Genomic DNA, 15981 nt, shown 5'->3' with positions numbered 1-15981 from the left:
AGTGACTAAAATAAGAACTAAAGTATGGATGCCATGGCCTTTGAGTGCAGCTTGTAAATAAACACACATTTGTATTGCTAAGTCAAAAAATGAAGAAAAAAGACAAATGCAACTAAGATTATAATTGGACAAAAAATAACAAAAAATACAAGAAGAAAAAAATACAAAATCTTTTTTTCACTATTTAGATTTCACAAGTATTGAAATAAACTAAATAAAAAATAAATTAGAATTGATGAGATAGGGTTCGTTGTTGGTGAATTAGGGTTTAGCCTCGATCCCCCCCCCCCCTTCAGGATCTGAGTTGTTTGCTGAGAGGTATTGAGTCCAAGTCGCATACGAAGTGCTTTCGTCGCTGACGACTGCACAGCTATTCCAATCGCACGTGGAGGGTAGCTCCATTCTGAACTTAAAACTGGGGTCTAGCAAACTGTGGCAGCGGAGTTTTTTTGAAAGAAAAGCTCTATTTTATGAACGGATTGGGTTTGGTTTTTGCTTGCTTGCAGGGAAAGACTAAGCTGATTAGAACACCACCAGCATGTTGGCTAAGATTTGCTATTCTCCTTTAAAAAGATTTTCAGAAGGACAGAATTTGTGGGAGGATTGGCTCAAGATCGTTGTCTTCCTGTTTGCCGACGATACCCCTGGAATATGCCTGTCTACCTAATGCTAATCCTCTTTGTCTACAACACAGCTCAATGTGAGATGACACACCTTGCACATCAGTCCTTTCTAAACTTGCAAGCAAAATTCTCACTAATCTTGTCGCAGGCCAGTATTGGTTTTGAACAGTCCAAAAGTGGGCAGTTTTGGATTTGGTTCTCTGCTGAGGCTCCTGCGATTCAGCGCGACGTCGTGAATGAGGGCTACTTTGCCCTCTCCGCGTTGTGAAGCATAGCTCAAGAGCAGATCTCGACTATCGAGCATGATGAGAGGAGACGATGGAAAGGTTATTATTCTGGAATAAAATGGGGCCTTCCAATTGGGCTTCTCAGAATTCAAGTCGACTAATAGATCTGTCTGTAAGGAGAAATGTGGAAAGTCATCGAAGTCAGTTCCTCTTAATGGTGCAGTAAATTCATTCAGATGAAATTAATTCTTTAGAGATTTTTTCAGAGGATAGCGATGGTGCAGTGCTCTTCACATCAGCCTGAATCTAATTCCCCATGTTAAATCCTTCGCTGCCTTCGATTCTTTCGTCGCACTTCCATCAACGCCCTCCATCGCCCGCTTCAATTCCTCTACATATCCTTCGCAACTGCATATTCCTTCTGTGGAATTCGAGCGGTTTCTGGTGTGGTGCGCAGTTCGTCCTTCGGTGCAACGAGGTGACTTCTTGAAAGAACTGATGTCTAATTAGCACTTACGATGTTTTTCAACCACGTGAGATTCTGTTTACTTTACATCTGAATTGCTAGTGTTGTTGGTGCAACGTCTTCAGATATGGTTTTCTTCTTTAAACATGAACATCTCGCTCTAGTGCTCCTGAGCTTACGTAAGATCCATTTACTCTGAAGTTCGACAATCCTTGAATCTTTGTATCCCATGAGAAAGGACGAACTATGTCGAGTAGCTTTGCTTGCCAATTCTTCTGTTAATGTTAAATTCATAGATTTGTAGAGAGCTCTTGGAAAAGAAATTGGCTTTTACACTGGTCGGGTTCTGCTTACCTGCGTATTCGTTCCATTGAAGACACTCACCATCCAACTTGTGAAAGTCGGTAGCAGTTTCATTTCTTCGATGTCCTTGTTGGCGTTATTCCTTTTCTCGAGGAATTTGCAAGAGGTTAGCCATCGGGGTCAATTAGCATAACTGATGCCACCTACCAACACCGAAATTTGCTTTGCTGCAACAGAAATGGCTCCCATCGTGACGTTCGGAGAACTTCTGGTCGATTTTGTGCCCACAGTAGCGGGCCTCTCTCTCTCCGACGCCCCGGCTTTCAAGAAGGCACCCGGCGGCGCGCCCGCCAATGTGGCCGTGGGGGTATGCAGACTGGGTGGGATTGCGGCCTTCATTGGCAAGGTCGGCAAGGACGAGTTTGGTCAAATGCTGGTGGATGTGTTGAAGGAAGAGGGGGTCAATGTCAGGGGGGTGCGGTTCGATCCAAACGCGCGCACTGCTCTCGCCTTCGTCACTCTCCGCACAGATGGCGAGAGAGAGTTCATGTTTTACCGGAACCCATCCGCCGACATGTTGATGGTTCAAGCGGAGCTCGACATGGATTTGATCCGCGGAGCCAGGATATTTCATTTCGGCTCGATTTCTCTCATCTCCGAACCGAGCAGATCCACGCACCTCGCAGCACTGAAACTGGCCAAAGAAAGCGGGGCGTTGCTATCTTACGACCCCAACTTGCGACTACCTCTGTGGCCCTCTCCGGAAGCTGCTCGCGATAGAATCATGAGCATCTGGCGTGAGGCGGACATCATCAAAGTCTCAGACGAAGAGGTAAAGTTCCTCACCAACGGAGGGGACGAGAAGCTAGACGAGGTCATCATGAGCTTGTACCACCAAGCTCCCAACCTCAAGCTCTTCCTCGTCACCGACGGCCCTGATGGGTGCCGCTACTACACTCCCGATTTCAAAGGCCAAGTCGAGTCGTACCCGGTACAGATGATGCTCCGTCCTTCCATCGCCTCACGAACCTTCTCAATTTGTGGTTTCATGTTGAATTCTCGTAATGTACCGACCTGAGTCAGTCGTGGGTTGGCCGTGAACAGGTCGAGACTGTCGACACCACGGGTGCTGGCGACGCCTTCGTTGCGGGCCTGCTGAACAAGCTCGTGCAGGACAAATCCTTGTTGACGGACGAGGCAGCGCTGCGATCGGCGCTGCAATTTGCGTGTGCGTGCGGGGCGATCACCACCACGGGTCGCGGAGCGATTCCTTCCTTGCCCGTCGTCGACGATGTTCTGAAGCTCATTAACAACGTCGCCGTTTGAGTGACGGACGCCGCGGCGAAGGCGACGCATCGGCAAATTAGTGTGGTCCAGTTAATAGTAAGGACGAAACTAATAATATACCCCAACAAATAACTGCTCCACTAGCTGTCTTGTGATAACGACGAGATAATGTATAACTTAGGTTACGGAATTAGTAGACAATTCAAATATTATATGGGGAAGGGGACAACTTCATTATCCGCGACTTTGAAGTATATGACGAAGTAATATTTCATTTTCTTTATTTAAATTTCACATATATAAATATATGTTCAAGTTTTGTTAACTTTTAGGTAGTTATTTGTCAAAAATAAATTGGTTTCATTGTGTCTGATGTTAATGGTTGCTGTGGTTGGAAGTCGGTGCTTTGATTATGTAACTTTGATTATGAAGGAAATCTCTTTATATGGTTTTGCAAGTACTAATATATTTGGTTTCAATTAATGTTTTGTTAGAGAATATATATATATATATATATATATATATATATACACGTACTTATAATAAATTATTACAATAATTTCATTTTTTGGTACATAGTTATTGAAACTTTTTAAAAGTTGAAAGAAAATTTTAATGTGAAAAATGGTTGAAGGTCTTTTAACTTTTATCGAATAAATGATTGCAAACTATTTTTAAAAAATATCTAAAATCAATCCAAACTATTTTAATTCCAAAATTTCCAAAGAAGAAGAAATTATGTAACAAATGTTATATTAGTAATATACAAGTCAAGGTTTAGTTATATGCATTCTTTGGTTAAGAAGCCGTTTAGTTTTGACAATTGATTTTTCATGAATTTTTCAAATAAGATGCTTGTAATATTATATTTCTAAACCATTCTTTATTTTATTTTATTTTTCTTCCAAATTCTTTAATATTCTGTGAATGATGTTCTTCTTTTTAATACTTTCAACAAAAAAGGAAAAAAATTCATACTGATTACCTTAAATTCTGTAAATTCCAATTCAAATTTTTTATGGTATTGTATCATTCACATGCATATGTATATACCAGAAAGCTTAAAGTTTTAAATATAATTATAATTATAATTATAGCATCTTTTGTTTATGTAAAAATAGTTAACAACAACAACAACAGTAATAATAATAATAAATACCATATGATATTTAGGCTATTATCATATCAGACTTCCTTTATTCTAAAGAAGTTTAACATACTTGTGCATATATTTACCCATACAAACAGAAGGTCATTAAAGTGAATTTTATTTGTTTGTTTGGTTCTTATACATTTTGTGAGCCTAAAAAGATTCATGAGAGCACAAAAGTATACAAGAGCAAAAGTATAGACAAAACCGTGATTTTTACCGCACAGAGATCGACAATTATAAGCTGTGAGAACTGGAACAGAAGAGAACCGCCATTGCAAGCATCGTTCTCCACGTAGTAATGATTTTCCAGTCTACGAGACAGTTCAACAAGACCTGAGCCTCGATCAGGTGGACTGCCGTGCGTTTCAGCAGCATTGATGCTTGATTAAGTGCTTCCTGTAGGGTTCCAAACGAAACCCTGAATTACATACTCTTGCGCAGTGACTCTGCAGATTCCATTCTCTCTCTCTCGAAGACATGATTTCCAATGACAGCGAAACTAATACAACCATGTAATTCAGTGTGCACAGACAATCTAATAAGTGAGCGACTGAGGGATTGATCTGGTGGGTTACTCCTCTCTGCTCCAGCATTGAGACTGAAATCACTGCTCCTGTATTAGCAAGATTGGCTTCCCGTTTGTCGGTGTCGTCAGAAAATGAACTCTCGTACAAATATTGCGTAACCCTAATAGAATATCTCGGTACCATTAGCAAAAACGAGTCCACAAGTCGCTGACAATTGGATTGATATGGTAAAAATATACACACATCACAAGAAGACAAAGAAGTTCAAATGAGGGAAGCGGTTAACAAACAATCCGTGATTGATCATGGATGAAATTCCAATTCTACAACAACGCAGTCGGAGACTGGCGATGTGGATTGGCTTCTTGCATAATGATACACTCAATTTCTGTCTCAATGCCTTTGAATAGGCACGGTTCACCTAAAACTCTTGAATGAAATAGTCTCCAACCTAAATTTCAATGTTCGTGAGGACTATAAATCGTATTGTATTGAAAGAGTATCAACTACCAAGAACTGGATTGAAGCATCAGAAAAGAAAAACAGAGCGAATAATGTTCAACCCCCAATGAATAATCCGCATCATGAAGCCGTCGAAGTCGGTTTCTTGGAAACCAGCGACGTCAAATACCTTTTCCATGGAGCGTCGTCCTGGTGTTTCACCCACGACAGAAAGGCGCTATCCAACAAGCAAAACACATTCACATATAGAAGCTGGTGCCTCACAGGAATCAATCGGAAATTCGCCACTTGCACGACTCCCCACCCTAATCCCTCCGTCATGTACGTGGGAATGAAGTCCCGCTCCACGTCGCGCTTCACCGTCGCCCATGGCACCCCCGACATCAAGCCCATGTACGAGAAGAAAGCTAGCAAGTGGATGGGTCCAAATACAAGAACATCACATGCCACTTTCGTGGCGATGAAGCTTACCGAGTTTACCCTAAGCTTTAATCCTTTCATAACAAATGTCTCTAACCCCTCATACCACAGGTGTCCAATGGGTCCGACAAATCCAACCCCGAAGGAGCTAGCAAGAGCAACCCTCTTCCAATCTGTGCTCTCCACCACCTTCTTCTCGCTGTCCACAGCAACCAGACCTTTCTTCACCACTTGTCGCCGCCCAATATCCCGACTAATCGATTGCGCACAATAATCCCCGGCTGCCCAAAGAACTCCCGACGTGATCATCTGAGTGCGAACAGGCGACTGCGCCAGCTTCGCCTGGTACCACCCCCAGGCTTGTCCTAATTTAACCAAAGCGCCCGCCATCGCAAAATGAACTCGCAAACAACCTGGAGCGAATGCCAAACCCTAACAAACTCATGTGAAGGAGACGATCAGGAAGGCGAATTGCTAAAAGTTCTCTGAAGGCCTGAGCCTCGGCGGAGGTATTTCCTGAAGCTTCAAGCCTCAGCCTCTGGTTCGATGGTTCACATGAAAGCGACACAAACAAACATAGGTCCTGAGGGCACCATGTGCAAACCGGTGCAGAGCCTGCAGAAGCGGGATGAATGCCAAAGCGGTGGATGAAGGCGTTCGCCTTAATCAGAGGTCGCCAAATGTGAAGCTTCTGCAGCTCCCCAACTCCAGTGCACATGAGCTTCCTTCCAGACTCACACGATCTCTACTTATTTAGAAACTCATTTCAGACTATTAAATACAGAGAATTGACTGTATCCCGCTTGATTCAAAGCCGTTGTGTGGCGCACATTTACTATTTTGACGAATATGTGCCACGCACGATGAGCACCAAGTGAGAAGCTCAGGGACGACATAGGGATGCCTTTCTTCAGAGCTTATAACTCAGATTTAGAAACTTGAGTCCTCAAATTTCAGGGGGTTGCGAGAAAGAGAGAGGGAGGTGTGCGGTGTAATTTGTGGGGTTGGAGCAGGAGCATCAGTAACGGAAGTGCGATGCGAGTTGGGGAATCAACATAAAGCGATTACGAGGAGCTGGAAAATAGCAAGAATATATGGAATCTTTCGATCTTGTCGTTTTGAAGACCAGAACTTCGATGCCGTGGCAGAGTATTGACCTTCATATCGGCGTGGTCTCTCGCTTCTCCGGGTGAATTAGCAGAAGCAGTCTGACGTGTTGCGGCGTAGCATTGTCAAGATGTGCAATCTCACACAGCTCAAGAGTATCGTCCACCGCTGCGATCACCTCATCCACGGAACAAACACCGTCTCGACGCTTCCGACGTGCCCCAATCGACGAAACATGTGGCTGCCGTGAATGTCGACGTTGACAACGAGGCCACCTTCCTCGAAACCGGTTAAACCCTAAATTTCCAGGTTTTTAAATCCTAATTCTAGTTTTCCACTGTTAATTGAATTAATCAAGAAACCATTCATTGCAAGATGTTGGGCTCCAATCCACCTTGTTGAATGTATGCCATTGAACATTCTTTGGACCTTATCTACATTTACTATGGAATTGAATAACATTCTTCTTACCATTTCTTAAGTCATTTATATTTCACTGATCTCTATCTGCACATGCTTATAGGGCCACCAATATTCTAACTTGTCAATTGGATTTGAGTTGTGAAGGCCATTTTTGTATTGACATTAATTATTGAAGATAGTGTTGTATTTGTGTATGAATGGTGGTGGTGGTGGTGGTGGTCTTATGTTTATGAGTAGAGCAATCAATCCTAGTACAACATTAGATCTAAAATTCTTATTTTCACATGTGAACTATTTAAAACAAACAAAAGAAATGTACAAATTTTAATGAAGACATGAACAAGTTACATAGAATACAATTGTAATAAAGATAAAGACCAATAAAAGAATGTAATAAATAGTTATGATAATTTTTAATATATATAATAATAATAATAATAATAATTATAAGATTCTTTTATAATAGCAATAATATATATATTTTTTCTTAATCTTGCTAAAATCAAAGTTTTGAGCAATCTAAGCATTGTCTTGTTTAAATCCTCTATCTAAACTTATTTTTAATCCAAGGCCTTGATATTAACTTGCTTTTATTATCTTATTTTTGTAGATTTTATAATTTGAATAGAAATAATTATTAAAAAATCTTAAGTTCAAAAAATCATAATATCTTTCATAAATTTGATAGAATAAGAATAAAACAATAAAGATTATTTAAGAAGTACAATTATTTTTATCCTTCCATTTTTTTTTTCACTTCTTGAGAAAATAAACACAAAATTATCTTTAAAATAAACATAGAAAAATTATATTTATCAAAATTTAAAAATCCATACAAATAAGATTGCAATTTTATCAAATTATAGATAAAAGCCATTGAAATCCTAAAAGGTTGATTAAAACAAATACTATAAGCATCTATCAAATAAGATGCATACATTACTATAAGACATGTTGATTTCTATTCTAATCATTCTAGAGATGCTAGAATAATGTCTCTTCTCTTTTCCAAAACTTCCATAATGGTAGTTTAATAATATGATATGCAAACCTATTTCAATACAAATGTAGATTAAGGCAAAATATAAGACATTTTTAAAACATGGATATCTCAATTAATTAATCCAAATGGGATTTTTAGTTGTTTGATTGATTAATTAATTAATTAATTAATTAATTATAATTCTTTAGAATATGCTTAATTTTTATTATTTATAAATATAATTTATAAAATTATTCAATAAAATTTGATATATATATATATATAAAAATTATCTTCTAATAATATCATATGTCTATAATTTAAATACATTATTCTTAAATCACTACATACATTGATCAATTATTCTGAAGACAAAAAGAGTGTAAATCCTACAAATAGATCTTAATTAGATTAATTGTTAATAGTATAGTTTATTTGAATTATTTAAATATAAAATATTAAGACTAAAGAGTGTGTTTGATTATTTAAGTATTTATTAGAGTTTAGAAGTCTATATAGATTACAAGAGTCTTATGAAAAAAAAAAAAAGTCAAAAAAATGAAGTCTTAGTATGTCTTTGAGGCAAATATTTTCATTGATTTAGTATTTTTTTATAGTGAGTATTAATATTCAGGTATTGAATGTAATATCTATATTTACCTTATATCTATATGTAATATTTATTAAAATCCTATAAAATTTTAATTAGTAGATAGAAAAAGTATAAGAAAAAATCTTATATATTTTTTATTATTAATATTAATAATAAGATTTTCAATTGAATTATTTTAATTTTATTACCATGAACATTCACCTAGATATGAAAAAATAGCTTTAAATTAATAATGGTATTCCAAAAATATTAGGTTTTTTTTAGAATTTTTTTAGAATATACTTTTTTAAAAAAATTAACGGATTTTTAGAGCAATTTTAAAGCTTTGAGTAAAAAAGAAAATTTACCACCTTCGAAGATCATTATGAAGAAATTGAGCAAAATTTGAAGGCTCACCTATGTTCATAACTAATTGGATATTTTGAAAACTACGATAAAGTCAAAAATATGAAACAATAGTTTTTAAATATAAAATAAGAGAATTTGTCAATGACAAGAACTTGAAGAATACAAATAAACAAATGAAATGTTCTTTAAAGAAAAATGATCAAAAAGAAATTAGTAAATATGTTTATTCAAGAAAAAAAAAAATGACTATTGTCAAATATAAGAAAACTAAAGACTTAAAACTAAATTAAAAGCAAGAAAGAAGCTGACAAGAATAAGGGAGGTCTCACATTTGTTTCTATATATACTATCTAACTAGGAACTATATGCTGACATTCTTTTTGACCTCTAATGTGTACATAACTTGTAAAACAAGTTTCTTACATGTGTACCATGTAGCCAACTTTTATCACAAGTGTCCAACATGTACAACATATGGCTAATTTGTTGGCTAAGATTTCAACATACAAATCACTTATAAAGACGTACAAAAGCAAAGCCACATCTCTGAAGCTTCTAAGAAACTTTTCTATAAGTAATTAGTATATTACATGTATAAAAAAGTGCAAAAGTTCCATATAGATTGTAGTACCTTGGATGTAAGTAAGAAGATAAGACTAAGGCCTTATGGCCTCTTTGAAACAGTTATATATACTACTTGTGACTCTGAATGAGATTTAAATCTTTGCTTTTGTAACCAAATTATTTTTGAGATAAAATATATTCATATAATTTTTTTGTTAATTAAATAAGCTCTTTCTCTCTTTCTTTCTATTTTTCTTTATATATATATATTTGTAGAATTGATACAATGACCAAAGTTTTCACAAAATTATTTGAATTTTGGTTACTTGACTTAAGTTTAGATATAAAGTTCTTTAATACATACAATAATGTTATAAATACCTTTATCAGTAATAATAAATAAACTTAAAAAAATAATATAATTGTGACTATGGTTACCAACGTTTCAAATTGCTATGATTAAAAATTATATTTTGATCATAGAACAAGATAATTGCAATAATCATGGTTGGTTCTACAATACTACTTACAATACATGGATTAGATATTCTAAAGAATGTATATAGGCAAGGCATACTTATTGATAATGCAATTGCATATGAGTAAGAAATTATTATTGTTGGTATATTTTTTGCATGCTTGAATTATTTTGTAGCTGCTTTCAAAGCATGATGTAATATTTAATATACTACTTTATAATACATAGAATTGGAATGCATGGCCAAATAGCATATGGTGATAAAAACAAGCTTATGTCAAACTTTGGACAATTGAGCATTAATGGCCAAACTAATCTTCTTAAATATATCTTTGTAATTGCACACAAATATAATGATTTGGTTTTTCATTGTATTATATAAATTTGCAATCTAAAATGTGATATGATAGCTATAATGGCAAATTTTATTAACTCAAAGTTTTAAAAACTTTGTCCAATATGGAAAAACTGAACAATATCAATGTATTTCATTACAACACTATTAAAAGTGTATTTGATGCCATTTACAACTTATTTGTACTCTATTATTGGTTGCTATGATGACTATGTTCCATGTATTTATAAGGCATTGAAATTAATAACATCTTAGATAATAGGCTTGATATTTGAGAATACATTCTTTTCAATGTAGTACAAGCAAAACAAGTGATGCGTGTAAGTATTTAAAAAGATAATGTCAATTATATGCATTAGTAATAACTTGTAGTTGGTGACAAAAATAAATAAGAGTGCTGATACAAAGACAATTTGTATCTATCGTAGAGCCCTACATGGTTGTTTTCTTTTTCTACTTGCAAGATTTAAAAACTTAATAAAAAAAAGTGATCTTTGCTTGTGCTAGTAGCAATATGAAGTAATGCATTTAAAAATAATTTGTCTTGTATGTTGTATTTAATAGGAAAACATCAAGTGCATATCTATATTAATATGCAAGTTAAATTTCCTTAGAAGGCACAAAAAATAAGTAAGAAAGCTTACCATTGTTGTACAATTTTTTTTTATAAAAGACATTGTTGCTCTCTAATTTATACGATAGTATTTCTAAAAGAATTTTTCCATCAAGTTCTTCTCTTCATAGGATATTTTGAAGGTTGTATATATCTCTTTGCATGCATCTATTATTTTCAAGGACAAGAATTTGATGAAAGAAAATAAACAAGTGAGACTTTCTCAAAGAAATATGACAAAATAAAAATAGAGAAGTATGTATATGTCATAGACAAACTCATGTAAGCCAATAATTACATATATAAATAAATAGAAGTAATTAAAAGTAGATAAAAGTAAATTAATTCTATAATATTTGATATAAAAGCTTCCTAGAAGCTTCATAGATGTTGCTTTGACTTTATAGGTGTCTTTAATTGACGTTTTGGATTAGAAACGTGGTCAACAAGTTAGCCATGTACCACACATGTTGTTAGTTTGAAGACCAAGCTAACAATGTAGCCTACACATAGAAAAACGTGCCTTGTAAGTTAAGGCATGTGTCCTACAAAGTCAATACTTATTGGAGGTCCTATAGAATATCGCCATATAGCCCCTAGTTAGATAGTATATATAGAGACAAGAGTGAAGCCTTCTTCACTCTTGTCAACTCCTTTCTTACTTCCAGTCTAATTTTAAGGGTCTCTAGTTTTCTTGTCTTTTGGCTATAGCCATTCTAATTTCTCTTTCAATATACATACTTGTTTATTTATATTTTGTTACCTTTCTTTGAGTGAATGCTCACTTGACTGAATTACTTTTTCATCGAGTTCTTATCCTTGATAGTATATGAAAAATGAAATTGGAATGGCTATTGCAAAAGACATGGAAATTAGAGACTAGAAGGAGCGGTAATCACATGTTGAGGAAGTCTAAGATACGACAAATTGTATTTGCTACATACTTTAATCTTTGCTCCCTTTGAACGTAGTTAATATGTCCTCTCAACTATTAATAATGTATCATTTCAAAGTAGGAAGATCATCCTATGATTTGATCATTGTTGAAACCTTGTAACTTCCTTCAAACAAAATATTTATAACACTATCAAGATTCTTATCTACCTCTAATAAAATCACTAAACATTGAGAGTCTCTTCTTAGATCATGATACCAAATGTGTTGTATCTTGCCATCTATTTGAAAAAGAACATATCGTTCTTGAAGGACTTCATCTCTATTATATTGTCTTAAAGGCTGTGATAATTACAATGTCTCATTTGGTAATTCAACAAATAATGGCTCTTAAATTGAATGTGTTGGTTGTTGATTCTTCATCTTCTTAATACCACAATCATACAAAAACTATAAAGAAAGATAGAAAGAAGAATGTAATCTTTCCTAAATTATATTTATTTTATAGTAAAGATTTGCTATCCTTCATTTTTATTTTGATGGATGTCATTGATGAAAAGCTTTGACCTTCTCTATTACATTTGTAAGATTTTTTGCCAACTTCCATGTATGTTTACAAATATTATATTTGCACTGATGAATAAGATATTCTAACCTATATTAGCATCACCTTGAATCTAAAACTTCTTTCATCTTGAATTCTTGATTGTTATCCATTTCTATAAGAGGCGGTAGTATTTGTCTTCTTTTCAGAATATTGACTATCTTATATGGCTCTAAAAAAGACACGTGAAATACAAGATGGATTTTCATAGACTTTGATAGATGTAATCGATAAGTGACTAGATTGACCTGTTCACAAATGAGAAATGGTTAAAGTCTATGATAATCCATCTTATCACAAGAACAAATAATTTTAATATTACAAAAAAATAACCATACCTTATCACTAATGTGAAAATGAGGTTGTTCTTTGTAATAAACATCTATGCTTATCTTTTATTGTTCTTAAGCATTTTTTAGTCATGCCTTTATTATTATATGTAGCTTAAGTAAATGATTTTTTAAATCTTTTGTTATATGATTATCAACTTTTTAAAAGTCAAAATATCAAGTTATAGATAATATCTATAATTTTAAAAAATATATATTTACATAGAAGTATGTATCATATTATTATAAATAAATTCTACTAATGTCAAAAGAATTGTCCAATCATCTTATTGATAGTTGATGATACATCTCAAATATTGCTTCAAAACTTAATTTATATACTTTATTTTTCCATCAATTTGAGGATAGAAAGCTGAAGATAGTTTAATTTTTACTTTTAAAATATTGAAAAGCATTTTTCAAAATCTTGATCCAAACTGAATTTGCCTATTTGATATAATATCCTTAGACAATCCATCATAGCAATAGATATTATTAAAAAAAAGCTTGGCTATTTTTTCACTTGTGATAGTTTTTGTACATAGTATAAAATATATCATCTTAGTGAAACGACCTACTATCATGAATATAGAGTCATAAGAACTTGAGATTGGAAGATCTCTGATAAAATCCATAGAAATAAAAGACCATGATTGTTTTGAAATAGATAAGGATTAGAGAAGTCCATAGCAAGGATGACAAGGAGTTTTTGATCTTAAACAAATGTAACATGACTGGACAAAGTCTTTCATTGCCTTTCACATTTATGACCACTAAAAATCTCTAGATAGAAGTTTTAAAGTCTTGTTGTATCCAAAATGTTTAGCCATTGAAAAGTTATGACTTGCTTGAAGAACACATAAACATGCTTCTCATTCACGAATGTATAGGCATCCTTCAAAATAAAAAATCCTCTTGTTCATGATATAAGGATTTTTTTTTCTAAGTCTCATCATACTTCTTTTTGCTTGACAAGGATTGAATCAACAATAAACGTTAATTTTATTGCTCAAAGATGAAAGTGCTCTAACTTCAAGAGAATCATTCTTTGTTAATGAAAAGATACATTTCCTTCTTTTGGTGCAAGATAAGAATATTTAAAAAAGACATTTGACAAATCATATTATTTTTCGGATAAATAAGTGATTTTAAAATCAAATCTTAATAAAGACATGCTCTAATGGGCTTGGCGGTGATTCAAATTACGTGCTCACATAAAATATTTAAGTTTCTTGTCATTGATATAAAAAATAACTAGACTAGAAGCACCTTTTAGATAATGGGGCTATTCTTGAAACAAATCCACAATTACAAAAAGTTCTTTATTGAGAATCTCACAGTTGATCTTGGCTATTCAAAGCTATCCAACTCTAGGATCAGAAATTAGATTCATTTATATATATTTTTTAATTTTAGCATTATCATAATTTTCATCTTTTTTTGAACAACTAGATCTAATATTGGATAATTTAGAGGCTTTTTTGGTGGAATTTTGATCTATGTATGAAAAACATGATGTAATTCATGTTACAACCAATAAAATTTATATTTTGCAACAAGACAATCAATTGATAATATTATATGCTTCATAATTTTAATACCTTGCAACTAATATCAAGTGAAATGATATTGCATTTAATAGCCAATTTCTCTATTGATTACAATACGAGGTAAAAAAATTGATGCTCAACTTACTTGATCTTCAAACATTGAGTCAAGCAATTAATTTTGCTATGAAGTTTGATAATTGACTTTTTGAATTTCAATATGAGAGTCACACAAGTACATTTCAATGCTACTATAATTCAATGACAATGCCAATGTCTTTTCAACATATGAAATAGATAAAAGACAAAGCTTTGATATTGTGAGTACATTCTTGTCAATCTATTAAAGACAAGAACTTGATGAAAGCAAATAAACAAGTGAAATCCTTTCAAAGAAATATGAAAAAATAAAAATAGAAAAGTATGTATATTAAAAAAGAAATTAGAATGGCTATTGCCAAAAGACAAGGAAACTAGAGACTCTTGAAACTAGACTAGAGGCAAGAAAGGAATTGACAAGAGTGAAGAAGACTTTACTCTTACTTTTATATATACTTATCATGGATATATGTATCTACTATAATTATTACCTAAGTAATATGAATAGATAAAATTAGATAAAAATAGATTAATTTTATAATATCTTTTAGAAAAGCTTTTTAGATGCTATTTTGACTTTACATATATTTGTAGTTCATTAGTAGGTTAGAAATTTGGTCAACAAGCTATCCATGTGTCATATATATTGATAGCTTGCAGAATAAGCTAACTATGTAGCGTCTATATAAGAAACTTGCCTTGTAAGTCAAGATATATGTCATGCAAAGTCAACACCTTTTTGGAGGTCCTATAGAACGTCGCTACATAGATCCTAAGTAGATAATATGTATAGAAGCAAGAGTGAAGCCATCTTCACTCTTGTCAACTCCTTTCTTGTTTCTAGTTTAGTTTTAAGAGTCTCTAGTTTCTTTGTCTTTTGGCAATAGCCATTCCAATTTCTTTTTAATATACATATACATATATATATATATATATATATATATATTTTTTTTTGTCACTTTTTTTTTAAACAAATTTTCCAAATTTATGCATCTTCTTTTAATTCATTTTATTGATAGATTGATAAGAATGCACTTATAATATTAAAGCTTTGTCTTTTCTTGATTAAGAGTGGATTATCCCTTTTTCTTCATGAGACATAAGCATATTAAAAGTTATGGATTGTCTTCTTCTAAACAAATATTATACTTAGTATTTTCTTTATTCTCAAGTTCTTTCTTTTATTTATCTTAAGTAATATTAGATTTTTTTTATTTTATTTTATTTTTTAAGTATTATCATGGCAGATTTTCTTGAAATGAAAAGTGCAATGGCATAAATTTAAGAACAATTGAGAGAGTTGATGTTTGTGATGCATCAACTCAGTTTATTGCTATCTGGAACAACAAAAAGGATAAGAAATGAAGATATAGACATGATTGTAGCTGCTTTAATATCTACACCAAATCACATCTCTTTTCTTATAATAGAACACACTTTCAGTATTAGAAAAATTAGACTTGTCTTATCTAAGAAGTTTGATGGCACAAAATCTAAGTATTGAAGATTTATCAACCAAATACAACTTGTGATTGAACTCCAATCTTAAAGCTATCC

At 33.3% G+C, this 15981-nt stretch overlaps 2 protein-coding genes and 1 long non-coding RNA gene across 5 annotated transcripts; 1 reads left to right on the top strand and 2 right to left on the bottom strand.

Moving 5' to 3' along the window:
* Positions 1 to 993: 993 nt before the first annotated feature.
* On the top strand, positions 994 to 3231 carry LOC112273179 (putative fructokinase-6, chloroplastic). 3 transcript variants are annotated; one of them, XM_024501667.3, is made up of 4 exons: positions 1136 to 1328; positions 1442 to 1495; positions 1856 to 2610; positions 2724 to 3231. In XM_024501667.3, exons 2-4 carry the CDS (start codon positions 1444 to 1446, stop codon positions 2943 to 2945), a joined length of 1029 nt encoding a protein of 342 aa, XP_024357435.1. In that variant the 5' UTR covers positions 1136 to 1328; positions 1442 to 1443; the 3' UTR covers positions 2946 to 3231. The 3 variants fall into 3 exon arrangements, with proteins under 3 accessions (XP_024357440.1, XP_024357435.1, XP_024357447.1); XM_024501672.3 differs by lacking the exon at positions 1442 to 1495 and having other exon boundaries at positions 994 to 1328; XM_024501679.3 differs by lacking the exon at positions 1442 to 1495 and having other exon boundaries at positions 1212 to 1383.
* Positions 3232 to 4157: 926 nt separating this feature from the next.
* LOC149989783 (uncharacterized) lies at positions 4158 to 4769 on the bottom strand. The gene is made up of 2 exons (XR_016501801.1): positions 4635 to 4769; positions 4158 to 4455 (listed from the first exon to the last, which is right to left on the bottom strand). It is a non-coding gene; the product is annotated as an uncharacterized LOC149989783 (long non-coding RNA).
* Positions 4770 to 4855: 86 nt separating this feature from the next.
* On the bottom strand, positions 4856 to 6943 carry LOC112294986 (protein SYM1). Its single transcript, XM_024546033.3, has one exon. The coding sequence runs from the start codon at positions 5856 to 5858 to the stop codon at positions 5169 to 5171; it is 690 nt and encodes a 229-aa protein (XP_024401801.1). The 5' UTR covers positions 5859 to 6943; the 3' UTR covers positions 4856 to 5168.
* Between the last annotated feature and the right edge of the window lie 9038 nt (positions 6944 to 15981).

The sequence above is a fragment of the Physcomitrium patens genome, chromosome 2, assembly GCF_059467195.1.
Source record: "Physcomitrium patens ecotype Gransden chromosome 2, ASM5946719v1, whole genome shotgun sequence".
Lineage (NCBI taxonomy): Eukaryota > Viridiplantae > Streptophyta > Bryopsida > Funariales > Funariaceae > Physcomitrium > Physcomitrium patens.
Note: the sequence above shows the minus strand (reverse complement) of the source record. Positions and strands in the feature narration are given on the sequence as shown.